Source organism: Pelophylax lessonae (genome assembly GCF_965119305.1).
Source record: "Pelophylax lessonae genome assembly, chromosome: 13".
NCBI classification, from domain to species: Eukaryota; Metazoa; Chordata; class Amphibia; order Anura; family Ranidae; genus Pelophylax; species Pelophylax lessonae.
The window spans coordinates 138,379,941-138,406,773 of NC_138780.1; the positions used below are offsets into that span (position 1 = coordinate 138,379,941).

Sequence of the window (26,833 nt, forward strand, 5' to 3'; positions counted from 1 at the left end):
AGTTGGTGCAGGCTGCATTTAATGGTAACAGGTAGAGCTAAACTTATCAAAATGGAATGGGCACCTCAACTACTGTATGTCCTTCATAATGCCCCAGTATGGATACCTCGTTATTGGTTTGGCCGCATAGACTCTCAATACCGTGGCCTAAAATGGAAAAACGGAGTGGCACGAATTAAGTTAACTACCCTGCAATACCATAAGGATCAAGGTGGCATGACAGTCCCTCACTCTTTTACATACTTTCTAGCTGCCCAGCTACAACATATGGCAGGTTGGAATTAACAGTTGTGGCTGACCCCTTTAGGACTCTACTAATTCATTCCATGGTGGTGTACTCGGCTATGTCCCAACTGGAAATGGGTCTTCCGGAGACACCATCAGACTGTCCCACAGTGCAACTACTGCTGAAACTCTGGAGAGAATTAAAGCATAGAATGTGTATAGTTGGATTTCTTCCAAACACTCCTATCTGTGATAATAGATATTACAGTGAACTAGGTAAATAACCTAATAGCTCGGTATCGATAGCGGCTGGCGTCAAATATCTTGCACAATTATATGAGGGTTCGGAATTGAAATCCTTCTCCCAACTGTGTATTGAATTTCCAGTATTACGTAAGCAGTATTTCGTGTATTTGCAACTATGCTATGCCCTGAGAGCGCAAATTAGACACTCTGTATTACGCTTCGATGACTCTGGGTTTCTTGACTCTATATTTTCCACTACAGACAAAAAAGATATCATCTCTCGTATATACGCCTGCCTGCTAACTTACATACAAGCTCCGGATTTGTTGCCCTGTAGAGAAAAATGGGAGGCTGATGTGGGTCCCATAGACGGAGATAGCTGGGAACCGATCTTAGCGGCTGTCCTGCTGGTGTCTGTGTCGGCGAGTCACAAATTGTCACATATGTTTATCCTATACTGTGTCTATAGAACACAAATACAGTTGCACAAGTGAGGCAGGAGGGAATCCCTTATTTGCCTTAAATGTCAATTGCACCCAGGAAATCTGATACATATGCTCTGGAGATGTCCTAAACTGGTAAAGTACTGGGAGGAGGTGGTTAGGATCATCAATGGTATATACCAAGTCCAATTACAACTGAGTCCACCTGTAAACTTGGTAGTTTGGTGGAGAAGCTTTACCCTCCCTGTATGTACCTTACACTGGTTAAGCTCCTATACTTAGCCGGAAAAATGGTAGCAATATTTTGGCTCTCTCTCCCCAAACCCCCACGTGTCATCAATGGATTTAACAGGTCAATAACATACTTGTCCAAGAGAAAAACACTTATCAGCATAGAGATACTGGAAAAAATGTACGAATATTTGGCACGAATGGTTGGAAACCCCTGGAGTGGCTCCTCCACAACTCATTCTAACCTGTTAATCACTGAATAGGATCTAACTGGAGTTTCTGCACACTACAGTTGTTTGTGGTTCGTGATTTTTTTCTTTTCTTACTTAGGTTTTTTTTCTTTTTTTTTTTTTTCTTTTCCTATTTTATTGTATTTCGCTTGACTCTTATGTGAGCTATGCACATGTTGGTTAATTGTACGGATTTTAAAAATATCACATTAACATGGAAAGTGTAACGCTATTTTTTTCAAAAATATCTGAACTCGGACTCTAAATGTTTGTATTATGTGATTTTATGTACAATAAAACCATGCTTGACTATGATGATGGGATGCTTTACACAGAGATAGATAGATAGATAGATAGATAGATAGATAGATAGATAGATAGATAGATAGATAGATAGATAGATAGATAGATAGATAGATAGATAGATAGACAGCACTCAGCCTCTACATTATGGCCACCCACCATACCCTCCACCATCAATATTAAGTAGGTCCCCCTCCCTTTTGCTGCAAAACAGCCCTGACCTGTTGAGCCATAGACTCCACTAGACCTCTGAAGGTATGCTGTGGTATCTGGCACCAGGGCAGGCTATAGACAACTGGATTTTTTTTTCCTGCAAAGTAAAAATCGCTTGATTCATACATCAACACAGTCAATGTTGATGGGGAATCCCTTCTGCGGAGCCATTGTTTTCTCCCGGCAAGGGGCGCAGGGAAGACTGTGGCAATAATCGCATGCTGAAAATCCGACATGCTGGTCATACCCAAAATGGATCAATGGATCGACTAGAATACAAGCAGCCTGCCCATAGATGGTTCAAATCTCAGCTGGTCCCTGCTAAACCAGGGGAGATTTTAACCATTTATGGCTGGCTTAAGCTGTCTGTAGCAGATCCTACTGTAGAAGTCCAGTAAGTTGTGAGGTGACTCTAATTGTCTACATGAACATGTATTAATGTTTTTTAATTAACATTCTAGTTAGGATTCCTTGCTGTCTTCATCTATCCGTCTCAGTGATACATTTTCCCTCATTTTTGATCTGGGGTCATTGGACAGGAAGGGAAAAGAACAAAAAAAAATCCCACATGAAAAAATTCAGACACATGTTCTAACATTTTCCCAATCTACCCATAGTTTAACCACTTGCCTACTGGCCACTTAACCCCCTTTCCTGCCCAGGCCAATTCTCAGCTTTCAGCGCTGTTGCACTCTGAATGACAATTGCGCGGCCATGCAACACTTTACCCAAATTACATTTTCATAATTTTTTTCAAACAAATAGAGCTTCTTTTGGGTGGTATTTAATCCCCACTGGGTTTTTTTTTTTTTTTTTTTTGCGGAACAAACAAAAAAGATTGAAAATTAAAAAAAAAAAAAAGTTTTTATAGTTTTTTATAAAATTAATGATGAGGCTGCACTTATGGGTACTGATAAGACTGCACTGATGGGCACTGGTAAGATGACACTGGTGGGTGGCACTGATGGGAGGCACTGAAAGGCACTGGTAGGTGGCACTGAAGGGCACTAATAGGTGGCACTGATGGGCAATGATAGGAACTGGTAGGTGACACTGATAGGCAGCACTGATTGGCACTGATAGGTGGCACTGGTGGGCATTGATGGGTGGCACTGGTGGGCACTGATAGGTGGCGCTGGTGAGCACAGATGCTCCTCTCCTCTTCAGGACTGATATTCCTCTGACAGCAGCCGGACGATCTGCATTTTTTTCTCCTCACGCTGACAGCATGAGGAGAAAAAAAAAAAAAGCTGATCGCTGGCTGCTGTTTACATCATGGCTGACAGCTGATCACGTGGTAAGGGGCTGGGACCGGCCCCTTGCTCCGATCTGTGAACAGTCGAGTCTCATGGACGGGAGGACATACATGGACGCCCTCCCGGCAAATAAGGTCCACGCTGTAGCCGTCTTTCGGCTATAGCGCGGACAGGAAGAGGTTAAAATGATGGCTGGAGTTGCCTAAAATGAATGTAAACCAGATTCATGAAATCTGACTTGGGCACATATATCTCTAGTGTTTTCTTATCGCTCTGGTCTGTGTTTACTGGAAACCGTGGCAGAATCCAAAACAGAGTTTGTTTCACTCACTTTTAATTTATACAGGATATGATATGGAAAATCAGAATCATGCAAAACTAAGGTGCCCACACTCCATTTCACACATACAATATCATATAGAAAAAACATTACAACTGCCCACACAAACATTCATATCAAGAGCAAGTAAACGGACAAAAATCACAGCTCTCTGCACGCCAGCAGCTAATCTCCACACCTGCTCCAACAAAGCTGCCTAGAATACTTGATATGTATAGAAGGAGTACTCTACATGGCGTGGTATCTGATTACAAAGAATGGCCTCTTCTAGATCAGGCCTGGGTCTTGGATGCGTTCCAGTTGGAAGCAGGCACAAGACGATCCAAGTAGACATTATAAACAGTAAGCAGTCCAGACACCTTTAAACCATGTCAATAACTCCGTGCTTTTCCTGAGAAACAGGTTTGGAGTGCTGCCAGCTACTTGCCCCTCTTGTTAACTGACTAAAGCAAAGCTGATCTTAGCACTGGTTGTTATGGATACTAAACTCACTGAATTACTTCCTTGTATAACTTTGAACACCTTGATGTGTTAATGGGAAACAAGGGGTAAATAAATTACATAAGAAGAAGCAGCTGGAGAAGTGGCAGGGTTGCAGAGACAGCTTACATCACGCTACTGGGATTTCTGCATGTACATTTGTATATATATATCAGCTTGTGAAAAGACAGCAGGTAAGTATTATCCACAATTTGTGTTATGTCTCATTACATAAGCAATGTATTGTAAAAGCCTAAGAGAGTATTGTTCACTTTCAATGCACATGGTGTGAAAGCAAATGAGGGTCTAAATTCACAGGCATCTGCTCTTTTACCCAGCGCCAAACTGACTACTTCTATGCTTAGTATTATAGTATTTATAGTTTTAATATTAAAAAAGAATAATCAAGTGAAAAGACAGACATTCAGGGGAATTCATATAGAACACTTTAAAATTCTGACATGCCCCTGTACAACAAATGTTGGTGCGAATGACACATTCATCTACCTATTGTAAACAGGTACATGAATCTGGGGCATGCACTGAACACAGGGGCACACAGAGACCAGAGTGTCAATGCAGACAGGCCAACCTCGGTGTAGCTGAGGTTCTTTCTGCCGCTGCAGCGGTCACATAGACAGTGCAGCAGCCGAGGGCTGGATTTACAGACACTAGTTACCCATCAGGCCCCCTCTCCCCTTTGGTTGGCAGCAGGCAGCGGGTAATTCTATCGCCAATAGACAGCCTGCTAATGGCAAAAGAATCTGCCCACTGCCTGGTGTCATTCACAGGGGACCTGATGGGGAACTAGTGCCTCAGCTTCACCATCAGACTGCTCCCACTGGCAGCACCACTGGTTGCTAGAAGGCTGTCGGCTGTGAAACTGATGAGGTCCTGAAAGTGGAACTTTAGTCAGAAAATGAGGTCCTGCTAGATCACTTCAGGCTGACCCTTTTTGCAGGTATAGCTATGTAGAACAATTACAAATAAGTTCCTATACCATTTAAAATCCAGTAATTTACTGTTGCACATGGTCAGATGCTCCCTGTTTTTAGGCACTGCCAAGGCCAATCTGCTAACAGCCTTAAAGCGGAGTTCCAGCCTTTTCTGTGTTTATGAAAAGTCAGCAGCTACAAAAAGTGTAGCTGCTGACTTTTAATAAACACACACTCACCTGTCCCACGGTCCAGCGATGCGGCTGCCCGAAGCCTGGATCCTCTCCCTCTGGTCTCGGCGGCGCCGGCATCATTGGTGTGGGCACCCGGCTGTGACAGTTTGCGGCTTCACAGCCAGGTACGCACTGCGCATGCGTGTCTTGATTGGCCCTCAATCTTCTGGGACCTCTAACATGTCCCAGAAGATTGCAGGGAGGGAGGGGGAGAGGAGAACTTCCGCTCAGGGCGCTGCAGCGCTCCGAGCGGAAGTGGGAGCGGGTACCTGTCAAAACTAGGAACCCGCTCTCCCCCCCAAAAAAATGACATGCCAAATGTGGCATATCAGGGGGTTAGGACTATTTAAAGCGGAAGTTCCACTTTTGGGTGGAACTCCACTTTAAAGCGAAATAAAACCCTCCATTCCTTTATAGCCAAGTAAGCTGCTTACGTTTTGATCTGCAACTGCAATGGTGTTGCACATGTGATCAGTTCTGACATCAGCCATTTGATAGTTTGACAGTTTAGTTGAAGAAAATGTGACAGTTATCAATCCCAGCATTCCAGGAATGTAACTGTTTTTTGAAAGCGTTAAATCGATGGGTTTACTTCCACTTTATGATTTACTGCTGTTCAGGGCTCTGGGCTTCAGCAAAATGGGAGCCTCCAGCAAGAAGAAACTGGAGGCAATTTAAAGCACACACTAATTTTGGTAGGGAATTATTAATGTTGAATATATGTTCCGTGCTAAAGAACATTATTCTTTATCAAATTGTTATGGGTAAAGTTCCGCTTTAAAGAGGAACTTAAACCCTCCTCTGTTTGATCTCTAAAGCAGAACTTTAGCATGTCCTGGGAATGTAACTATTTTTTGGAATTGTTAAATCAGTGGGTTTAGCTCCGCTTTAACAAACTGTGACAGGTGTGGAGAAGGAAGAAGTAGAGGCGGCAAAGATGCTGCCTGCTACAAAGTGTACAGAGACAGGCACTCTGCCTGCCTATATAAGCCAACAGAGTTTATTTTTAATATCTCCAGTTTCGTTATCTAAAAACTGGAGGTAATTGTTTTTTAATTTGGAGGTAATTATTTTTTAATTTGTTGCAGTAACAATTTCAATTAAAGTGGAGCTATTCAGAACTACCTGAATCTGCCACACTTGTCAGGAAAACTACTGAAATGGGCAGCAGGGACTTTTGAATTTGGCATAAGCCATTTAAAGAGTCATACTGCCAGAAACGTTTTGCTAGGATTTTTTTGAATTCCCTTTATTGCCTAAGAGATATTAGCATAAGGGACATAACTCACATTCAGTGAGATAAGTTGCTTGTGATGATACCTTTTCTGTAAGGTGAAATCCTCCTCCATCAATACCCCCACTGCTGTAATCTTCAGGCAAGGTAGGATTTAAAAGAATTAAGGGGCTGTCAGAGCCTTTCTACCCACCTCCTCCATTCAAAGAAGTGGTACTACAGCTTTTATGAATAAAAAGCACACTTTAATTGAAGGGAATGGACCTTACAATCATTTGCCTCTCCTCCATTTATCAATCCTGTTTCTTTCATATAAGCTATAATACAGCTTCTATGAATGAAAGAGCTTGGCGGAAAGAGCAGGCATAATCAGGTGCTCTTGAGAGCCTGTGACAAGGCCCACAGATCTACAAACCCCCACTTCAGAGTGGTTCGGGGGGGGGGGGGGGGTTGTGCAACAACAGGAGAGAATTTCACCTAACAGAAGAGGCATCAGCAAAAGGGACAAATCCTGCTGGTTTTAAGTTATGTCCCTTGTACTGATTTCTGTGGTTTTTATTTTGGCTGCACTTAGGCTTTAAAGATAACCTATCACATCAGAACTCCTGGTGTAATGCCCAACTGTAAAGCCTTTTCCTAATGCTGGCTGTAATGCTGAAACTAGCCACAATGGGAGATTCCTTCCTCTGTGGTGTGCACTGTGGACGCAGGAATGTTAGCTGTAGGCTAAGGGGGAAAAAAATCTATATTAGTATGGCCAACATAACACTTCCTGTAACCCCTAATACTAAATCTCCCTGAAATGGATTGGCTGTTGCTCAGCTCTGCTTGCATAAAGCACTGCAGTGTGAGGAAGGAAGCAGCATTTTCACAGAGAAAAGAAAAGGCTGTTTAAAGCATTTCCAAGCTAAATCTGCCACAATTCATATGAGGGGTACTGACACAGATTACGGCAGCAAACATCGCCCTATAAACACAAATTTTATGCATGATGAAATAATAAATCTGTTTACCTGGTATTAAATGGTTGGCTGTCAACCTTTGAAAGGTTTAAGGGATTGTGAGTTGTGTATGATGATTTTGACAAGGGGGTGCCATCATGTCCGAGAATCTGCTGCAAGAAGTGGATTTTACCTGTTACAAAAAATAATCAATTAAAGATTTTTAGTCCATAAAATAGGAACTCCAGACTAAAAAACCAAGACAGTTTTTCAGTACAAGAAGCTGATAACATTACTAAAAATGTCAATTAAAACACATACAGCCTATGCACATATGGTAAATATGAAAAATATTAATGTTCAGTCATAAGCTGAACTATATGACAGCATAGGAAAACAGCAGCAATCGTACAATTGTTAAACATTTTGTACATGGTCACCATAGAAGGTTATCCATCACCTATATCAGGGGTCTTCAAACTATGTCCCTCCTGTTGTTCAGGAACTACAATTCCCATCATGCCTAGTCGTGGCTGTGAATGTCAGAGTTTTATAATGCCTCATGGGATGTTTAGTTCCGCAACAGCTGGAGGGCCGTAGTTTGAGGATCCCTGACCTATATGATATACAAATGAATATACCGATTACAAAGTTTTTTTCACTCATAATCAGCAAAGTCTAAGTGAGTGATGGCAAACCTTGGCACCCGAGATGTTTTGGAGCTACATTTCCCATGATGGTCATACACTCTGCAGTTGAGCATCATGGAAAATGTAGTTCCAAAACATCACGGGGGTGCCAAGGTTCGCCATCACTGGTCTAGGTCCTGACCACAGGTCATATTAGCATAAAAATATGCATGCTTTTATTGTAGGTGTATTCAGTCTGTTTTCAGGAAACAGGATGCTAAACAGTCACCCTAAAGATGTCCACTGACATCAGAAACTTTGGTAATTTCCACGGCGGAATGTTTGTGTCAAAGGAGAGTGGAGGGTTGCAGGTGGCGGTTGTCTTAGAGTAAACAATAATTCTTGGGAAAAAAATATTCTGGCCATTCAAGCTTTCTTCAAGCAGGATTGGCCCAGTAGGTTGCCCGATTTGATCACAAATGGCTTGAACCAACAAGCATTTTGTAATGTCTGCACCATGAAGTGAACTTGTGCTTTGCCCATGTAAGACACCTGGAATCTCACCTGCACTTGTGGGATTTTCAGACTCTTTGAAATTTTCCTTCCCCAGTACAGCTTTTGGTGGAAGCTGCACATCCATAGATATTGGCTGTGGAGCAAACCTGCGAGGAGCTGGAGTCTCTAAGGGAGACTTTCCTGAATTACTGGTCTCTGTCACATGGGAGACGGCAGCTTTAAGGAATGAAAGCAAATACAATATTAAAAGAGAATAAATAGTGTTGTCCACATTATTTTTTTCATTCATGTACCATGTTCATAAGTTAAATATATTTTTTTTATATACATAATTAAAAAAAATGATATAGTAGTTACCAATTTAAAAATAAACGAAAACTGATCAAAAACTACTATTGTTTCCCGTTAAAGGAAACCTTTACTAAGAGAAATGTGGGGGCTTGCATTATTGACCGTTTTTGATCTGGCCTCAGCAGTCTCTGAGCCACTAACTCAGAACAAGCATGCAACAAGGGTAGTCAGAGTGATGACAGAATTCTTTGTTGCGTATACTAGTTTAAAGTAAGAAACTCAAAAAGCAGCAAAGCCAGAGGCAGAGTAGAACAGCCAGGCAATTAGCAGTATCAGAGAGAAAGCTCAACAGTGGCTATCCACATACAATATCTCACAAAAGTGAGTACACCCCTCACATTTTTGTAAATATTTTATTATATCTTTTCATGTGACAACACTGAAGAAATGACACTCCGCTACAGTGTAAAGTAGTGAGTGTATAGCTTGTATAACAGTGTAAATTTGCTGTCCCCTCAAAAAAACTCAACATACAGCCATTAATGTCTAAACCGCTGGCAACAAAAGTCAGTACACCCCTAAGTGAAAATGTCCAAATTGGGCCCAAAGTGTCAATATTTTGTGTGGCCACCATTATTTTTCAGCACTGGGTATGGAGTTCACCAGAGCTTCACAGGTTGCCACCGGAATCCTCTTCCACTCCTCCATGACGACATCACGGAGCTGGTGGATGTTAGAGACCTTGAGCTTCTCCCCCTTCTATTTGAGGATGCCCCACAGATGCTCAATAGCTTTTACGTCTAGAGACATGCTTGGCCAGTCCATCAACTTTACCCTCAGCTTCTTTAGCACGGCAGCGATCGTCTTAGAGGTGTGTTTGGGGTCATTATCATGTTAGAATACTGCCCTGCGGAATCTCTGAAGGGAGGGGACTTGTCTTTGTACTCCTCACCTGGTTGCAGCCACACACGCTTGACACCATCTGAACCAAATAAGTTTATCTTGGTCTCATCAGACCACAGGACAATGGTTCCAGTAATCCATGTCCTTAGTTTGCTTGTCTTCAGCAAACTGTTTGCGGGCTTTCTTGTGCATCATCTTTAGAAGTGGCTTCCTTCTGGGAAGACAGCCATGCAGACCAATTTGTTGCAGTGTGCGACGTATGGTCTGAGCACTGACAGGCTGACCCCCCACCCCTTCAACCTCTGCAGCAACACTGGCAGCACTCATACATCTCGTTCCCAAAGACAACTTCTGGATATGACGCTGAGCACATGCAAGCAACTCCTTTGGTCGACCATGACGAGGCCTGTTCTGAGTGGAGTGAGTCCTGTTAAAATGCTGTATGGTCTTGGTCATTGTGCTGCAGCTCAGTTTCAGGGTCTTGGCAATCTTCTTATAGCCTAGGCCATCTTTATGTAGAGCAACAAATTTTTTTTTCAGATCCTCAGAGATCTTTGCCATGAGGTGCCATGCTGAACTTCCAGTGACCAGTATGAGAGAGTGAGAGCGATAACACCAAATTTAACACACCTGCTCCCTATTCACACCTGAGACCTTGTAACACTAATGAGTCACATGACACTGGGGAGGAAAAATGGTTAATTGGGCCTAATTTGGACATTTTCAATTCGGGATGTACTCACTTTTGTTGCCAGCGGTTTAGACATTAATGGCTATGTGTTGAGTTATTTTGAGGGGACAGCAAACTTACACTGTTATACAAGCTGTACACTCACTACTTTACATTGTAGCAAAGTGTCATTTCTTCAGTGTTGTCACATGAAAAGTTAGAATAAAATATGGCACAAGTGTGAAAGGAGCATAAAAGTGTTATCAAAGTAACTTCAAAGTCGCATCAAAGTTGGACTCTAAAGTTGCACTGAAAATCTCCCAACTTTGGAGTCAGCTGAGTGTTATCTGAAAATGACACTTGAATGAACCTTTCTGTCTCCAATGCTTTCTGAGTCTCAGAGTGGTACAAGTATACAGTTTAGGAGCTCTGACATCACTTTAACTTCCCACGCTTGCTCTGTATTAGTGGATCAGATAAAACTGAAGCCAGAGACAGCCAGGAAACTAGCATTACCAGAAGGTAGCCAGCAATAATAGCTGCCATATTTGACAAGTTTTTTTTCACAACTGCCTACTTTCATTTCTATTCACACTTGTCCATTTATTGCAGCAAAACACATGTGTTTCACTGCACAAAAATGAATGCCATGTATTCGATTTTTCCGTATGTTGCTGGGTCACATCTATGCGTTGCAGTTCAGTGTGAAAGGGAAACGACAAGGGTTCATTTACATCCATGTTTGTGTATTACTTCGCACAGTGCATGCACATGAAACAATATAAATCCACTCCCCAAGTGTTACAATTGGGCGAACGGTTCAGGCCGAGCAAAAGTTCACTCAGCGAACACCCAAATGTTCTGCCCAGCAATGCACTGCATGCTACACAGTGCATTCTAAGCCCTAATTGGGCAAACCTTTGCCCAATCAGGGTGCAGTAAAAAGCTAGTTGTTAAGGAGCGGGTTGAAAGCTGGCCTCAGCATCCCTAACAATCGATGAGTCACCAGCTGTCAATGGGCTTCCCCACTGAAAGCTGAATAAAAAAAAAAAAAAAAAAATTGCCAGTAATAAAAAATAAAAAGTCAAGGATCTCTTTCGCACAACCCTGGGCTGTAAATGTGGGGGTCTGCAGGTGGGGGGGGGGATTATCAGAATCTGGCCCCCTATGTGAAGGAGTATTGAGTATATAGTACCTCTACCCATTTACTAAAAAAGTGTCTGAGGACATATAGACAAGGGGTGCTTTGGGGTGGGGAGGCCGAGCTTGCAACCCCCCCTTTTCTGACCTGCTGGGCTGCGTGCTCGGATAAGTGTCTGGTATGGATTTTAGGGGGGCCCCAACATCGTCGTTTTTTTTACATTTTGGCGTGGGGTTCCCCTAAAACCCATCACAAACCCGAAGAGCCTGGTATAAAATGCAGGGTGATCCCCACGCCATTTTTTTTTAACATTTTTCTATTGCCTGCAATTTAAAGTTCATTTCATTCATTTTTTTTTTTCTTTGGAAAAATCAGTTTTTGCTGCAGCAGGTTATATTTATGGTACAGATGTGCAACTTTACAGGCAGACTAAGGGGACCCCCTAGGCACTATATTTAAAGGAATTTTTCATTTTTATTGTTTCACTTTAAGCATCATTTAAATCACTGCTCCTAAAATAACTATTTTTATAAAAAAAAAAAAAAACTTTTTTTGCAATGACACATGTCCCCAAGGGCACTACCCGGACCCCATACCCTTTTTAGGGCCAATAACTTGCATATAAGCTTTAAAAATGGGGACTTATGATTTATCAAGTTCGTGTCTCATTGACTTTAGTAGAGTTTGCTGTTTGGCTCTGAACATTTTCTCTGTCCGGTAGTTCTGGTGCGAACCGAACAGGGGGATGTTCGGCCCATCTCTACTTGGTGTCATGTTTATAATGGAAGCATCAAGCAGGTGACAATTGAAAGAAATAGGTGCTAGAACTGTGTAGTATCACTTGCTAAAATCCAATCCATCAAAGAGTTAAACAATAAACATATGACATCTGACCTTTGTCACTGTTCCTGGGAGGTGCTGTGTTCAATGGCTGGTGGATGGATTGTGGTTTAGGGACTGCACTGGAAACATGAGTACACACAGAAGCCGCAGGTTCAGGAGGGTTTGCACTTTCCTTCATTGCAGTTCTAATAAAGTGGGACTGATAAATTGAGCACAGTTAGAATGTATTTAGACAAAAAAATTATACATTGCCATCAACCAAAGACCACTAATTACACCAACACCAGGTAAACATTAAAAAAGGACCTTTAATAAAATTTAAAAGTGGGCCTTCACCCTGAAAAGGGACATTAAGTTCCTGTCTTGGCCAAAAAAGTTGTATTTTTCCTCATGGCCCCCCACCTCGCTACCAGTCTCACCTAGGTGAGAATTACATATCCTAATTCTCTATTGCCCTGGGTTATCCCCTTTCACATATCTCGAAAGGCTGCGGGAGTCCATTCGCTGAGCGGTGGGTGGAGCTGGCTCAGGTCATTGAGAGCCTGGCTGCCTGAACCCAGAAGAGGCAGCCAGGCTCCCGATAACTGAGTGTTCCAAGTTGGTGGCAGTGACACCCAATTAGCAGATCACAGCAGGACAATGCTTGGTCGGCTGGGCAGGCAAATGTGCTTTTTGATGGAATCTCAGCATGATAGGGAAGAAGGGATGGGTGGGAGATAAAAGCAGGGGGAGTGAAGTTCTTCTTTATTACCAAACCAAGTGGAACTTCACTGTCTCAATTAACATTGACTATTTCTAATCCTTATGCTACTAGCATTAGTAAATAGATAGGAAAGTATGTCATATTTACTTGTTTGAAACCTTTTTACATTCTTTAGTTACTTCCTAGTTTCCAGGCCTAGACAAATGATGCCATGCATCCCACGTGCCTTTAGGAGGGGAGGAGGGTCTTTTTCAGCTATGCACACCCTCCTGCCTGCATTCCAAAACCAAGGGCAGATGGATTACAGAAAGTAAATGCCACATGAATAATTTGCCCTTACTCAAGATGGCCATGGCCAGAAATGCTGAGGATGTTTTTCTAGGTGATTTCTAAGCAAAATAAACCATATTCACATGGATGGGGGATTTTGCTGTAACTATTAAATATGAATTAAATTGTGTTTTTGGTTTGTGTTGCTCAGATACAGTGTAGTTCCGCTCTAACAATATGTTTTAAATTATCTTGATATAATTATTTGAACTCATATCAACTTCCCATAACCCTCAGCGTGCCAGACATCAAAAGCTGGTGTACTCTGTGATGCTGCTCTCCTAAAGTTTATGTCCAGGCAAAATTTATTTTTATTTATTTATTTCAGGTACTTATATAGCGCTGTCAATCTACGCAGTTCTTTACATATACATTGTACATTAACATCAGTCCCTGCCCTCAAGGGAAAAAAAAAAAAAAAAAGTGGTTTTAAAAACTATGACCCATTTAAAACCTGATACACTCCTTAACTGTGGAAGATACAAACTTAATCATATTATCCCACTGGAACACATACATAAAAAAACAGTCACAAAATAAAAGAACTCCTGCAGTGGAAAGTCTGGAATAAAATCAACTGACAGCCTGGGAGAGAAGGAATGCAACGCTTGTGCCAGGTCAGGACAACATGACAGGTATCTGGCAGGCCGTTAAAGGATTTAGGCAGGAAGAGGAAGGTTAGCAATTAAGAATGATTGTTTCTGGAAGGTTGCACAAGCCAAGGAAAACAAGCAGTCTCTGAGATCCTCAACCCATTAAACTGCGATAAGAGTCCTCAAATGGGTATTGACTCACTACAATCACCCTATAAAGCAACACTCAGACTTGTCATTAAGCTAGAATCAGTTTTATCATAGCAATGTAAATATTTAAAATTAGAAAGATACGGACACGTTTTTTTTTTTTATTCACAGAAGGCCGAAGTGACATAAGATCTCAAAAAATGAAGGAAGTACCTACCAAGAGATCTACTACCTAATCCTAGACATGATAGCAAACTGATAATAGGGAGTTGGAAAATGTCTCTATTGCCATTCATCTGCACACTGTCAAAAATATCATAAATCTTACAAAAGCTAAATATAATATTAGCACTGGCATACATCCTGAAGCATAATATGTTATGTAGATGAGGGAAATGATGGTCTGTAGTCCACCTATGAGAAGTGGGTAGGGTTAAAAGCACTACTTGAGATTTTAGCATGGCAGGGGTAATGTTGTCTGCACACAACAGCAAATACAAGCTGATTAAAGAGAGAAAAGCAGGAACAGTTTGCTTTCAGATGGTCTCTCTCTAATTTAATCAATAACAGAAAAAGACAATCGTATTTTGCACAAAATTTGCAGTCCCAAAAAAGGAGAGACACTGTACGAGAAGGTCCAAAAGGGCAACAAATAGTTGTACAAGTCTGTAGAAATCAAAAAACAAAGGCTTGCTGGTCCTAAATGGTCATAGAAAAAACCCACAGCTGAAAATAATTAAAAAAGCAAGAAAAAAAAAAAATGCACAATGACCTGGTGTGTTATCTCAAAAGACCATAGACATAATAAGGAGTAAATTATGCATTCACTCATGTCAGTAAATAGCGCTTATCATCAAATTTGCATCATGATAACAGCTTATAAGAATAGTGGGCTCCAATTTCTCCACCCAAAACTGGTCATTAGCAAAGGAATCCAATATGCAGCAAAACACACAGCCAACCAATGGGCACAATTACTGAGAGCCTTGAAGTAGAACAGGGAGCAAACAAAGCGTACCAGCCCATTGCATTTCAAAACAGAACACATTATTAGTGCCCTGGAAGCCCAGGTGCTGCGTACAGCTGCCCATTAGAAAAGAATGGCTGTGTGTGGCTGTACACAGTTATACATTGTACTTCTGTGACCACTGTAATGTCTGCTGACCTCGCCGGTCCATAGAAAAAAATGGGTGGTCCGGTCAGGTCCACCTGAAAAATGGACAGGTGGAACTGATCAGTCCACTGGTGTAAAAGGGGCCTAAAAGTCTGTAAAGGGCAGAGCAGGCAGGGAGGGAGCGGGAGGGAGATGACTCATTTAGCTGTTTCTGTATTTTGAATTTGAGCTCTGTAAATCAAAAGGTGAGAATGTACTCCAATTGGGATTTTGAGCGCTCAGTTATCCCAGGAGGCAGCAGTGACATAGAGCCCGGGCAAGATATTTTTTACTTTTTTTATGGGCAATCGGTTTGTTTAAAGATGGCTTTTTAAAAAGTAATTTGTGTTGGGAGTTTGTGGCTGCAGGCTTACACAAAAGAGGAACCGCCGTTTGGTACGAATGATGACCTTTAAGGCCTGTTTCATACACGCTTCCGTTTGTATATGAGCAGTGTGAACAGCAAGCTTTGACAAAGCAAATGCAGAGCTTTCAGCAAACTTTGTTGAAGCATTTAAAGTATCATTCAGCTCTAGTTTGTAAATGTTGAACACAGATCCTAATGGGAGTGTTTGACTGTCACTTTAAGCAAGCTGCTAGCAGGCTTCAGCACCTCTTAAAGCTTATTGAAAGCCTGCTAGCTAGCAGCTTGCCTAAAGAATATGTAAACCCAACTTTTCATATTCCTGATATGTGTCTGTTGTACCACATACTTGTAAGAAAAGTATCCTGTTCTCTTTGTCCTGCTTCCTTTGTGTAAAATCCCTACCAGTCCCTCTGCTTTCCTAATAAAAACTGACCACACTAAGAAGAACAGACTGTGGTCAGTTTTCTAGCTGTTCTGGGAACTGATCATCTCCAATGATCAGACTTGTCCTGACACACCCTCTGCACAGCCTTTCACTGGGAAGCTCAGTGTGCTGCTGCTTCTTTTCCCCCTAGCTCTTTTGAAGCAGAGAACAGAGGAAATGTGAAATTAAAAAAAAAAGAACAAAAAGAACAAAAAAGGTATTTATAATGTTGTTTATATCTATACACATACTGTATGTTTTGCCTTTCATTTCTAATTTAAACTGAAAGGGTTGTTTTACAAGGTGACTGTTTACAATCACTTTAAAGTGGCAATCAATACTCTGATTAGGATCTGTGTTCAACATTTCCAAATGGAACTGCATGGTAGTTTAAAAGCTTCAAGAAAGCTTGATGAAAGCTCTGCAAATGCTTTGTCAAAGCTTGCTATTCACATGGATCCTATACAAGCTGAAGGCCTAAGATTAGCCTAACTGCTGGCCACAATTAGGTAAATCTGAAATATTTAATTTATTTATTATTAATAATATTAATAATTATAATAATTGTATTATTATTATTATTATGAAATCTGAAATATTATTGCTATTATTATTATTATTATATAGGATTTATATAGCGCCAAAAGTTTATGCAGAACTTTACAACATAAGGGCAGACAGTACAATTAAATTATAATTGAATGAAGTAGGAATCATTGGGCCCGGTTGTTAGAGCTTACAAATCTAAGAAATAGGATCTAAGAAATATTCTCGCTTTACAAAGAAAACGAATAAAATTTTGTTTTCAATTCTAAATTAAATAAGGAAATTGCATTAAACAATATACACTTTCTTTCATTCAGAAGCCAACTATAAACAGTGAGGGAATTTATCACTCTACTGACAACAGCAGAGGAGGCTCAGAAAATGTAAGCCCCAGCTGTAGATTTTTAAAGACTTTGATGTCCTGGTTCTCAAGAGTCTTCTAGCCCTATGTTATGAATTATGAGTCTGTCTACTGGGCAGGCTTCCAATACATTTTGGTCAATGATTTCTGACAGGCCCCTAGAAGACCCAGATTGTGTGCAGGATTCCCAAGGGAAAGGACTTTGTTAGTAGGTGTCCTGGTGGAAAGTATGTGGAAATTGCTATTATATCAGCCATTTCTTTTAAAGCACAAGCAGAATTCTCAAGGTACATACCTGCATCTCCAGCTGCTGCTGCTGGAGTTTCTCCAGATGCTGAAGGCGCTGTTCTGTCAGTTGGCCCAGCTGCCTCTCCAGCTCGCTCACTCTTTCCTGATGATACAATCTTTCTGATGGTTGACTTTGTATCTTGATCTGCTGCTCTGTAAGCTTTTGCAGCTGCCTGTCGGCCTCCTGCAGTTTGTTAAGCAGTTGTGAAACAGAGTTCACCTGGACGTCCAGATCACTCTGAGCCTGGGGAAACAAGGATGACAGATGACCTCAACGCTCACACCAACGCTCAGCTAAAACCCCAGATCTGTAATCCCAGCAATCATGGGCTGCTATATCCCTATTATAATTTTATGCTCCATTACCTATTCAGCCATGTGTTACATTGTACAGTTCTGCTGCCATGCCTCAAGCCTTCTGTTTCTAAAAAGGCTGCATTTTCTTAAAGTCTCCCAGATAACCTCCTAGCAGTAAAGTTTCCATTCATAGACTGGATAAAAAACAATGAGCAATGAAATCTATACAGCAACAGAGTCAGCGGAAGTTGGCAACCCATAAATATACTAAAATGTACATGGTCGGTCCAACAGAAGTGACATTTCAGTAATGGGTAGACACAAGTAGGCTGATACATTTTTTCTAATAATTCTTAAAAATGTCAGGGAATTGCAATTTTTCAGCACTAATTTTACTGCTGGAGTCCCCCCAGATACTTACAAAACCAATGAGTAAATCACAAATCTATGCAAAAAACTGAAACAGGTTTTTGGCAATGGGAACCTTTAAAATACACTAATAGTAAAAGCATGCACATTGTAGATCTGTTACATTTGTGGATCAGAGCCAATTGTCAATGTGAAGTGCGGTGTGCAGGTGTTGGTGAAGAGAGACAGCACAGGTGACACTTAAAGTGGTTGTAAACCTTTACATATACCCAGTGAAGTGACTGGCCTCAGGTGATGCACAGAGATGAGATGAAACAAATACTCCTATAAAAGTTTATCTGTAGTGTTCTCTTCTTTACATCTGCTCAAAGTCGAGAATTTATAAAGCTTGTCTGAGTTGTCAGAAAAAAGGGGAGAAGAGCTAAAAATCACACTCTGCAGAGCTCAGCGTGGAGAGCACTGAGAGCTAATTGGAGGGAAGGAACACACCCCTCCACACAGCTTAAAGGAACAGAGCTGAGGCTATCAGCTGGAGGTCACTCCACTGCCACCTTTTTTCTCTTGGTGGCAGGAAAACTTGTCAGAAGCAATTCATGCCAATAGTAGCAGAACGATGCATGGTTTGAGGGTGTGGTTAAGATGTTGGATGCTGAGAGTGGTGTACTCCTAGGAGGGGGTTAAGTCAGCCATAGATGGTTCAAATCTCAGCTGGTTCAGCAGGGACCAGCTGAGATTCGACCATGTAGTGGCAAACTGAATGTACCCAAGTTGCTCGATCAATCAACCTGGGTACAACCAGCCTGTCAGATTTCATATGTGATTATTGCTTGCAGCCATTATAGCCGCTAGCAGTAGCCACTGTGTTCTCCCATCAGGGATGGCACCCCTGTCGGGAGAACACAATGGGGTTGATTTACTAAAGGCAAATCCACTGTGCACTTCCAAGTGCAGTCATGTAGATCTAAAGGGAAGATCTGAATTGAGGGGAAGCTCTGCTGATTTCTATCATCCAATCATGTGCAATCAAAAATGCTGTTTTTTATTTTTCTTGCATGACCCCCTCAGATCTACAGCAAGTGCACTTGTAGTGCAGAGTGGATTTGCCTTTAGTAAATAAACCCCAATGGCTCCATGGGAGGAATTCTTTCTTCAACACTGTGATGAGGAAATCAAGCACTTTTCTTTCCTGCAACCCGTGGTTGCAGGAAAGTAAAATCGCTCTGTCTATTGCCATCTTTAATGTTGAATGCCAGGAGGGATGTACTGTAAGCACAGGGTGGGGAACTAGGTAAAGAGGCTGGGAAGGGATTTATTGTGACTGAGAGGGGAAGAGGAGGAGGTGTTGACAAGGAAATAAGCACTACCAGTAGGGGTGAGGGGGTCAGGAAGGGATCGGCTGTAAAGAAAGGGGTATGGAGAAATGCACTGTTACTGGGATGTGAGGTGGGTGGCGGGGAATGCACTGTGACCAGGAGGGTGAGGTGACTGTGGGGAGGTGGGAAGAAACGAACTGCGATTGGGATGTAAGTTGGACGGTTGAGGGAAGACCTCTGACTAGAGGGTGCAAAGGGATGCACCGTGACTGGGGAATGAGGTTTATGGGGAGGGATGCACTTTAACCAGGAGGGTGAGGTGACTGAGAAGAGGTGCACTGCGACTGCATGATTTGGGGATAAGAAAGGATGTACTGTAAACAGGGGGCATGAAGAGAGATCCGCTGTAAGCTGGGGGTGCTGTGGCTTGGAAATTAGGCAATAGAGCAGGTAAATAAAAGACAAAAGCTATCAGCGCAAACCAACAGTGATCAGTGAAAAATATATAAAAAATATTGTATACAATAAGGTGCAAATAATAATAAGGTATTCGGCAGCATACACTTAATTGTGTCCACACCTCACAATCCAAAAACGACCAAACTGATAAGTGCTGCGCCAGATACAAGTTAATGCACAATAGTGATGTGAATAATCCGTGACAAGTGCTACACAATCCGTGAAAAAATGTCCATAAAGTGTCCATAAATAGTGCAAAATATCCAAGGTGTTTAAAGAAATTCAGCCAAACACCACAGTGTGTGAATCCCTTCACCGAGTGAAATGGTCTCTCACCTCAGCTCAAGACCCATAACGGGTCGGCAACAGCATTATTCAACAGTAGAGACCCGAACCAGGGGGGCTCTCTTCAGCCTCTCACCCCTGGATTGTAAATAGGCATATGCAGGGGGACAAATAAAGAACAAATCTAGTGCTCTCTGTTTGAATTCCCACAATTTTATTAGTGTATAATAGCTGTACTCACATTGGGAGGCACTCAGCAGTGCTTGCTTGTATGGCAGAAAACAGTATCAGGAAGAAGCGCGGCATCGGGTGCGCAGGCTCCACCCCCTATACGCGTTATGTCGGAGCTTCAGCAGCGTTGACTTCTTCGGTAAGGGTCTACCTAAGAAGAAGTAAACGCTGCAGAAGCTCCGACATAACGCGTATAGGGGGTGGAGCCTGCGCACCCGATGCCACGCTTCTTCCTGATACTGTTTTCTACCATACAAGCAAGCACTGCTGAGTGCCTCCCAATGTGAGTACAGCTATTATACACTAATAAAATTGTGGGAATTCAAACAGAGAGCACTAGATTTGTTCTTTATTTGTCCCCCTGCATATGCCTATTTACAATCCGGAGGTGAGAGGCTGAAGAGAGCCCCCCTGGTTCGTGTCTCTACTGTTGAATAATGCTGTTGCCAACCCGTTATGGGTCTTGAGCTGAGGTGAGAGACCATTTCACTCGGTGAAGGGATTCACACACTGTGGTGTTTGGCTGAATTTCTTTAAACACCTTGGATATTTTGCACTATTTATGGACACTTTATGGACATTTTTTCACGGATTGTGTAGCACTTGTCACGGATTATTCACATCACTATTGTGCATTTACTTGTATCTGGCGCAGCACTTCTTATCAGTTTTATAGAGCAGGTAAGAATGCAGTGTGAGCGAGAGGATGAGGTAGCAAGGGTAAAGATAAAGTCTGTAGTGGACCGGGAGGAACAAAGAGTAAGTGGGGGCTGAGGTGGACGGTGAGGCTTACACTATATATGGAGTGTGAGGTGGCTGGGAAGGGATGCACTGTGGGAGAAGTGAGATTCTTGAACTGGAACTAATATACTTCATGTGTGGCTTATACCAATTTTGATTTTCTCTGAGCAATCATTCAGCAAAGATGGTGACTACTGATCTAACTCACAGCCACTGTGAGTACTTATAACAAAAACAAAAAAAAAAAAACTGGAGCATGGAATATCTGCATGACAATATAGCAAAAGAACCAAGTAAATATTGGAAATTACATCAAGCAATCATTACATTAATATCTCAAAATGCACACTTAAGATTAAGTATTAAAAATTCTGTTTACAGTTAGTGTTAATGTAACTACTGTTTCATGCAACACTGGCCACAAGTATAATGTACAGGATAATATGGAGTTACCTTCAGGACTGGAGCAGTGGCAGCAATAGCAGCAGCAGTGGCAGCAGCAATAGTGGCTGATTGGACTTCAATGTGCCCAGCCCTCTCATCTGCTGAGCCTGTAGACTTCTTACTGCTGGTCACAGCATCCTCAAGCAACTGAACACGCACTTGTTTAGTCACAGGGCCGCTCTGTACTCTGTAGTTTAAAAGCACATACTCAGCACAGACATTCACACAATTAAAATAAAAAAATAAAAACAGAGATAAATAATAAAATAACATTCTAGCTATGCACAGGTGAGGACATGTGGTGCTCGAGCTCCGTTCTACCTGCTTCACTGAACAGCTTCTACAGTGGCTTCCCTTGGGGTTTGATAGCCCCTGAAAATGCCACACAAGTGGAGAATGTTTCTGCAGCCACAGCATACACCGAGGCAGCCCCATTGACTGTCTGAAGAAGCCTGCCACCTCGTTCAAGATGGTGCCAGAGCAGGATCCACGAGACAGCTAGTGGGAGCCAAGGTGCTCTGACTCTCCGATCCCTTCACAAAAGGTCATTGACTGCCTCTTTTGTTCATCCTGCTTTCCTCTGTCCATCAGATACACAAGACAGGAGCTCTGATATGGGGGAGTTAGAGACAATGTTGCTCAAGTGTCAGACACATCGAGTGTATTTCTCCACTTTGATTTGAGGTTGAATAATGCAGAAAATAATGTTTATATTCCCTAATTTTTAAAAGATCCAGGCCAATACCACTATCACTTGGCTCCCATAACACCAAAAAGGGTACTGGCACCCCACGGTTAAAAACAATTGATCTAGAACAAAAAAACTGCACACAGAGGCAGCCCCATTGACTGTCTGAAGAAGCCTGCCACCTCGTTCAAGATGGTGCCAGAGCAGGATCCACGAGACAGCTTGTGGGAGCCAAGGTTCTCCGACTCTCCGATCCCTTCACAAAAGGTCATTGACTGCCTCTTTTGTTCATCCTGCTTCCCTCTGTCCATCGGATACACAAGACAGGAGCTCTGATATGGGGGATATCGTAGGGGATTCAGAGTCCTGAAATCTCATATATGGCACAGGTGAGGACGTGGTACTTGAGCTCTGTTCTACCTGCTTCACTGAACAACTTCCACGGTGGCTTCCCTTGGGGTTTGATAGCCCCTGAAAATGCCACACAAGTGGAGAGTGTTTCTGCAGCCACAACATACACCGAGGCAGCCCCATTGACCATCTCAAGAAACCTGCCACCTCGTTCAAGATGGTGCCAGAGCAGGATCCATGAGACAGCTAGTGGGAGCCAAGGTGCTCTGACTCTCCGATCCCTTCACAAAAGGTCATTGACTGCCTCTTTTGTTCATCCTGCTTCCCCCTATCCATTGGATGCACAAGACAGGAGCTCTGATATGGGGGATATCATAGGGGATTCAGAGTCCTGAAATCTCATATATGGCCTCTCCCCACTATCGATGACCTAGAGCCACCCACTGTATTTCTGGTCTGGCTAAAGCAGCGCCATCGTTTTTTCCTACTGAGTTCTCTACCTAATACTTTAGAAAGAACTCCATAACTGAGAGGAGAGGCCAGTCAAATGAGTTTGATGAAGGACTATTTTTTCCCTTTTGTATTTTATCAAGACCCCTCTGCTTGCTTTGAAGTCCAGCATGCAAAGCACAAGGCATATTTGTAAAGCATGTTGCTCTGGTTTATGAATGAACATTTTTAAAGCAGCAGTATGGCTAGGGTATGGCCATACCACTTCTTTCTAACTGGGAGCCATAGTAGCGAGGTACAGTTAGAGACAATGTTGCTCAAGTGTCAGACACATTGAGTGGATTTCTCCACTTTCATATGAGGTTGAATAATGCAGAAAATAATGTTTATATTCCCTAATTTTTAAAAGATCCAGGCCAATAACACCAAAAAGGGTACTGGCACCCCACAGTTCAGAACAACTGATCTAGAACAAAAAAACTGCATGAGTTTTGAATAATTAGAACTAACAGACATAAATATTTTTTTTACGGTGCAATTAGAGTCGGTTCACACTAGCGCGACTTGTCAGGCGACTTGTCAGCTTGACAAGTCGCGCTCCCTCGCGGTCCATTGACCGCTACAGGACCCGTTCTAATAGGAGCGACACAAGTAGCTCCGACTTAGAAAAAGGGTCCTGTACTATTTCGGGGCGACTTGCATAGACTTCCATTATGTGAAGTCCCTGCAAGTCGCTCCGAAGTCGTGGTGCACAGGACTGCACAAGTCGCCCCCGAAGTAGTAAGGAGTCGTGTCGCCTCAGTGTGAACCAGCTCTTAACTAGGTGACTACACAAGCAAAGTGATTCATATACCGGTAAACAAGGCTATAAGAGAAAGACTAGGAATGATGAATGGATTGCCTACCTTTTGTTTAAAGCTGCCAAGACCGATTGCTTTTGACCAGTAGTAAACTGTGAAATCTGGACTTCTTTGTCTTTACAGGAGAAAAAGACATTTATAACTCACAAAAAAAAAAAAAAAATGACAACAGCTCAATCAACTTAAACCGGAGAGGAGGGTTTGCAATGGGAGTAGTTTTTCATTAGGTACAAATTAAGCTGCCCAGCACTTATTACTAACCAGCAAATATGCCCTGTAGAGTTTATTAACTTACAATACAAGCTGGTTGGACAAGCTGGAGAAGCGATGAGGTGACACCTTAAATCTTCACCTCATTCAATCAAAGAACGACTTGTATTCATTGACAAAAATACAAGGTGTTCTCTGAATGGTGCCCGTGCTGAGCGAATGACCCCCTGTGTTCACTATACACTAAGTCAGCTGCTTGGCATGGGACCCAGAAGATAGTGAGGATCACTGTAATAGCAGCAGCTACTAAAGAGATTTTCCACTTCCACAGGAATCAGCCAGATATGAAATTTGCTAAATTATTTGTACAAGCTGGACCAATGGAACTCTGCAAAAATAGTCCATAGCTGGTATTCAGCTTTAAAGTTTCTATTCAAAAAACTTCTGACACCAGACTGTTATCCTGCCTATATACATCAATGTGACATTTAGCAAAGGGTTACTCACTTTTCTGCCCGATGCTCTTCTGTGTTTTCTTCTTGATTACATTATCATGTGTACCATCTTGAAAATGTTTTGTCACAAGAACCTTTCAAACAAGGGAAAAAAAAACACACGCTATTTATTAATTAACCATTTTTTTTCCTTGACTTCAGAAATACAGTCTAGCCACTTAAGCCCCGGAAGATTTTACCCCCTTCCTGACCAGGGGGTATTTTGCGATTCGGCACTGCGTGACTTTAACGGACAATTGCGCGGTCGTGCGACGCTGTACCTAAACGAATTTGACGTCCTTTTTTTCCCACAAACAGAGCTTTCTTTTGGTGGTATTTGATCACCTGTGCGATTTTTTGATTATTCACTATAATCAAAAAAAGAGCGACAATATTTCAAAAATAACAATATTTTTCACATTTTTTTATATGAAATTCCTCCAAAAAAAAAAATTTAAAAATCAAAAGTTTTTTACATTTTTGGCCAATTTGTTTTCTGCTACCTATGTTTGGTAAAAAAAAAAAAAAAATCACAATAAGCGTATTTTGATTGGTTTGCGCAAAAGTTATTGCGTTTACTAACTAAGGGAAAGATTTTTGTCATTTTTGTTGTTTTTTTTTTTTTTTAACGAGTAATGGCGGCGATCTGCGATTTTTTTTTTTGCAGGACTGTGACATTGCGGCGGACAGATCGGACCCTTGACTGACATTTTTGACACTTTTGGGGGTACCAGTGACATTACTACAGTAATCAGTGCTATACATATGCACTGTTACTGTAAAAATGACACTGGCAGGGAAGGGGTTAACTTTATTGGAGAGGGAGGGGTTAAGTGTGTCCCTAAGGGCGTGCTTCTAACTGTGCAGGGATGTGGCTGTGTGTGTAACAGCAGAGATCAACGGTCCTACATAGCAGGACCGTTCGATCAGTGCTTTTACACCGGGAAGAATGACAGGCGGCTTTGTTTACACTAGCCGTCTGCCTTTCTCCCTTCACTGCGGATGACCGGCGGACATCGGGTCCGCCGGTCACACGCACGTACCGGTACGTCACTTTGCCTGGCCGGGGCTGACCGTCGCAGTAAATGTACTTGCGGCGGTCGGCAACCAGCTAGAGAAGGGATAAACCTAAACATACCTTTGCATGTAAACTGACTCGTCTCATCTCTGTTAAAAGGCTCCTTTATCAGTGTTGGAATTAATTTGCTCTACCAGGCTGCTTTTCTAGAAAAAATGGGCGCAATAGTTTCATCTACTCTAAAAACTTGAAAATGCAACAGTATGATAAAACTAGGGCCCAAATAACTAATCAATTGATCGACAACAACTAATCAATTAATCAACAGCTAATCGATTATGAAAATAGTTGTCAACTATTTTCATAATCAATTAGTTGGTCAGCCAATTAGTTGGCTTGAATACAGAATGCAATATTTGTTTACATAGCAGGAAACACAGTGAAGCACACATACAGCTCAGTACACCGTCCATACAGGTCAGTAAGTGTCTGAGAACTTGTAAATGTGAGAGAAGCAATGCCTTATGGGACATGAAGTGAGTGGTTCTAAAGGCAGACGTTTTATTACCTTGCTATAGGGGCACTCTATACTATGCTTTGCAGCTTGCTATTGGGGCACTCTGAAGGCAGGAGGAGCCAGAAGCGTCGGTTGGGGACCCCAGAAGAGGAGAATCAGGGCTGCTCTGTGCAAAACCATTACACAGAGCAAGCAAGTATAACATGTTTGTTGTTAAAAAAAAAAAAAAAAATCACTTTAACCACTTAAGCCCCGGAAGATTTTACCCCCTTCCTGACCAGGGGGTATTTTGCGATTCGGCACTGCGTGACTTTAACGGACAATTGCGCGGTCGTGCGACGCTGTATCTAAACGAATTTGACGTCCTTTTTTTCCACAAACAGAGCTTTCTTTTGGTGGTATTTGATCACCTGTGCGATTTTTTGATCATGCGCTATAAACAAAAAAAGAGCGTAAATTTTGCAAAAATAGCAATATTTTTCACATTTTTTTATATGAAATTCCCCCCCAAAAAAATGTAAAAATCAAAATTTTTTAACATTTTCGGCCAATTTGTTTTATGCTACCTATGTTTGGTAAAAAAAAAAAAAAAAAAAAAATCACAAAAACCGTATTTTGATTGGTTTGCGCAAAAGTTATTGCGTTTACTAACAAAGGGAAAGATTTTTGTCATTTTTGTTGGTTTTTTTTTTAACGCGTAATGGGCGGCGATCTGCGATTTTTTTTGCGGTACTGCGACATTGCGGCGGACAGATCGGACCCTTGACTGACATTTTTGACACTTTTGGGGTTACCAGTGACATTTCTACAGTAATCAGTGCTATACATATGCACTGTTACTGTAAAAATACACTGGCAGTGAAGGGGTTAACTTTTTTTTGAAAGGGA

General features: G+C 41.9%; 1 protein-coding gene across 1 annotated transcript in view; it reads right to left on the reverse strand.

Moving 5' to 3' along the window:
- Positions 1-26,833, reverse strand: part of KIAA0586 — a 229,590-nt gene that overhangs the window by 188,524 nt on the left and 14,233 nt on the right. The window contains exons 3-9 of the mRNA XM_082274968.1: positions 24,424-24,505; positions 23,752-23,821; positions 21,367-21,544; positions 17,226-17,462; positions 12,355-12,502; positions 8,504-8,671; positions 7,383-7,503 (exon numbers count right to left, since the gene is read on the reverse strand). Of these exons, the coding sequence (XP_082131094.1) occupies positions 7,383-7,503; positions 8,504-8,671; positions 12,355-12,502; positions 17,226-17,462; positions 21,367-21,544; positions 23,752-23,821; positions 24,424-24,505 (1,004 nt within the window). The remainder of the gene's footprint in view (positions 1-7,382; positions 7,504-8,503; positions 8,672-12,354; positions 12,503-17,225; positions 17,463-21,366; positions 21,545-23,751; positions 23,822-24,423; positions 24,506-26,833) is intronic.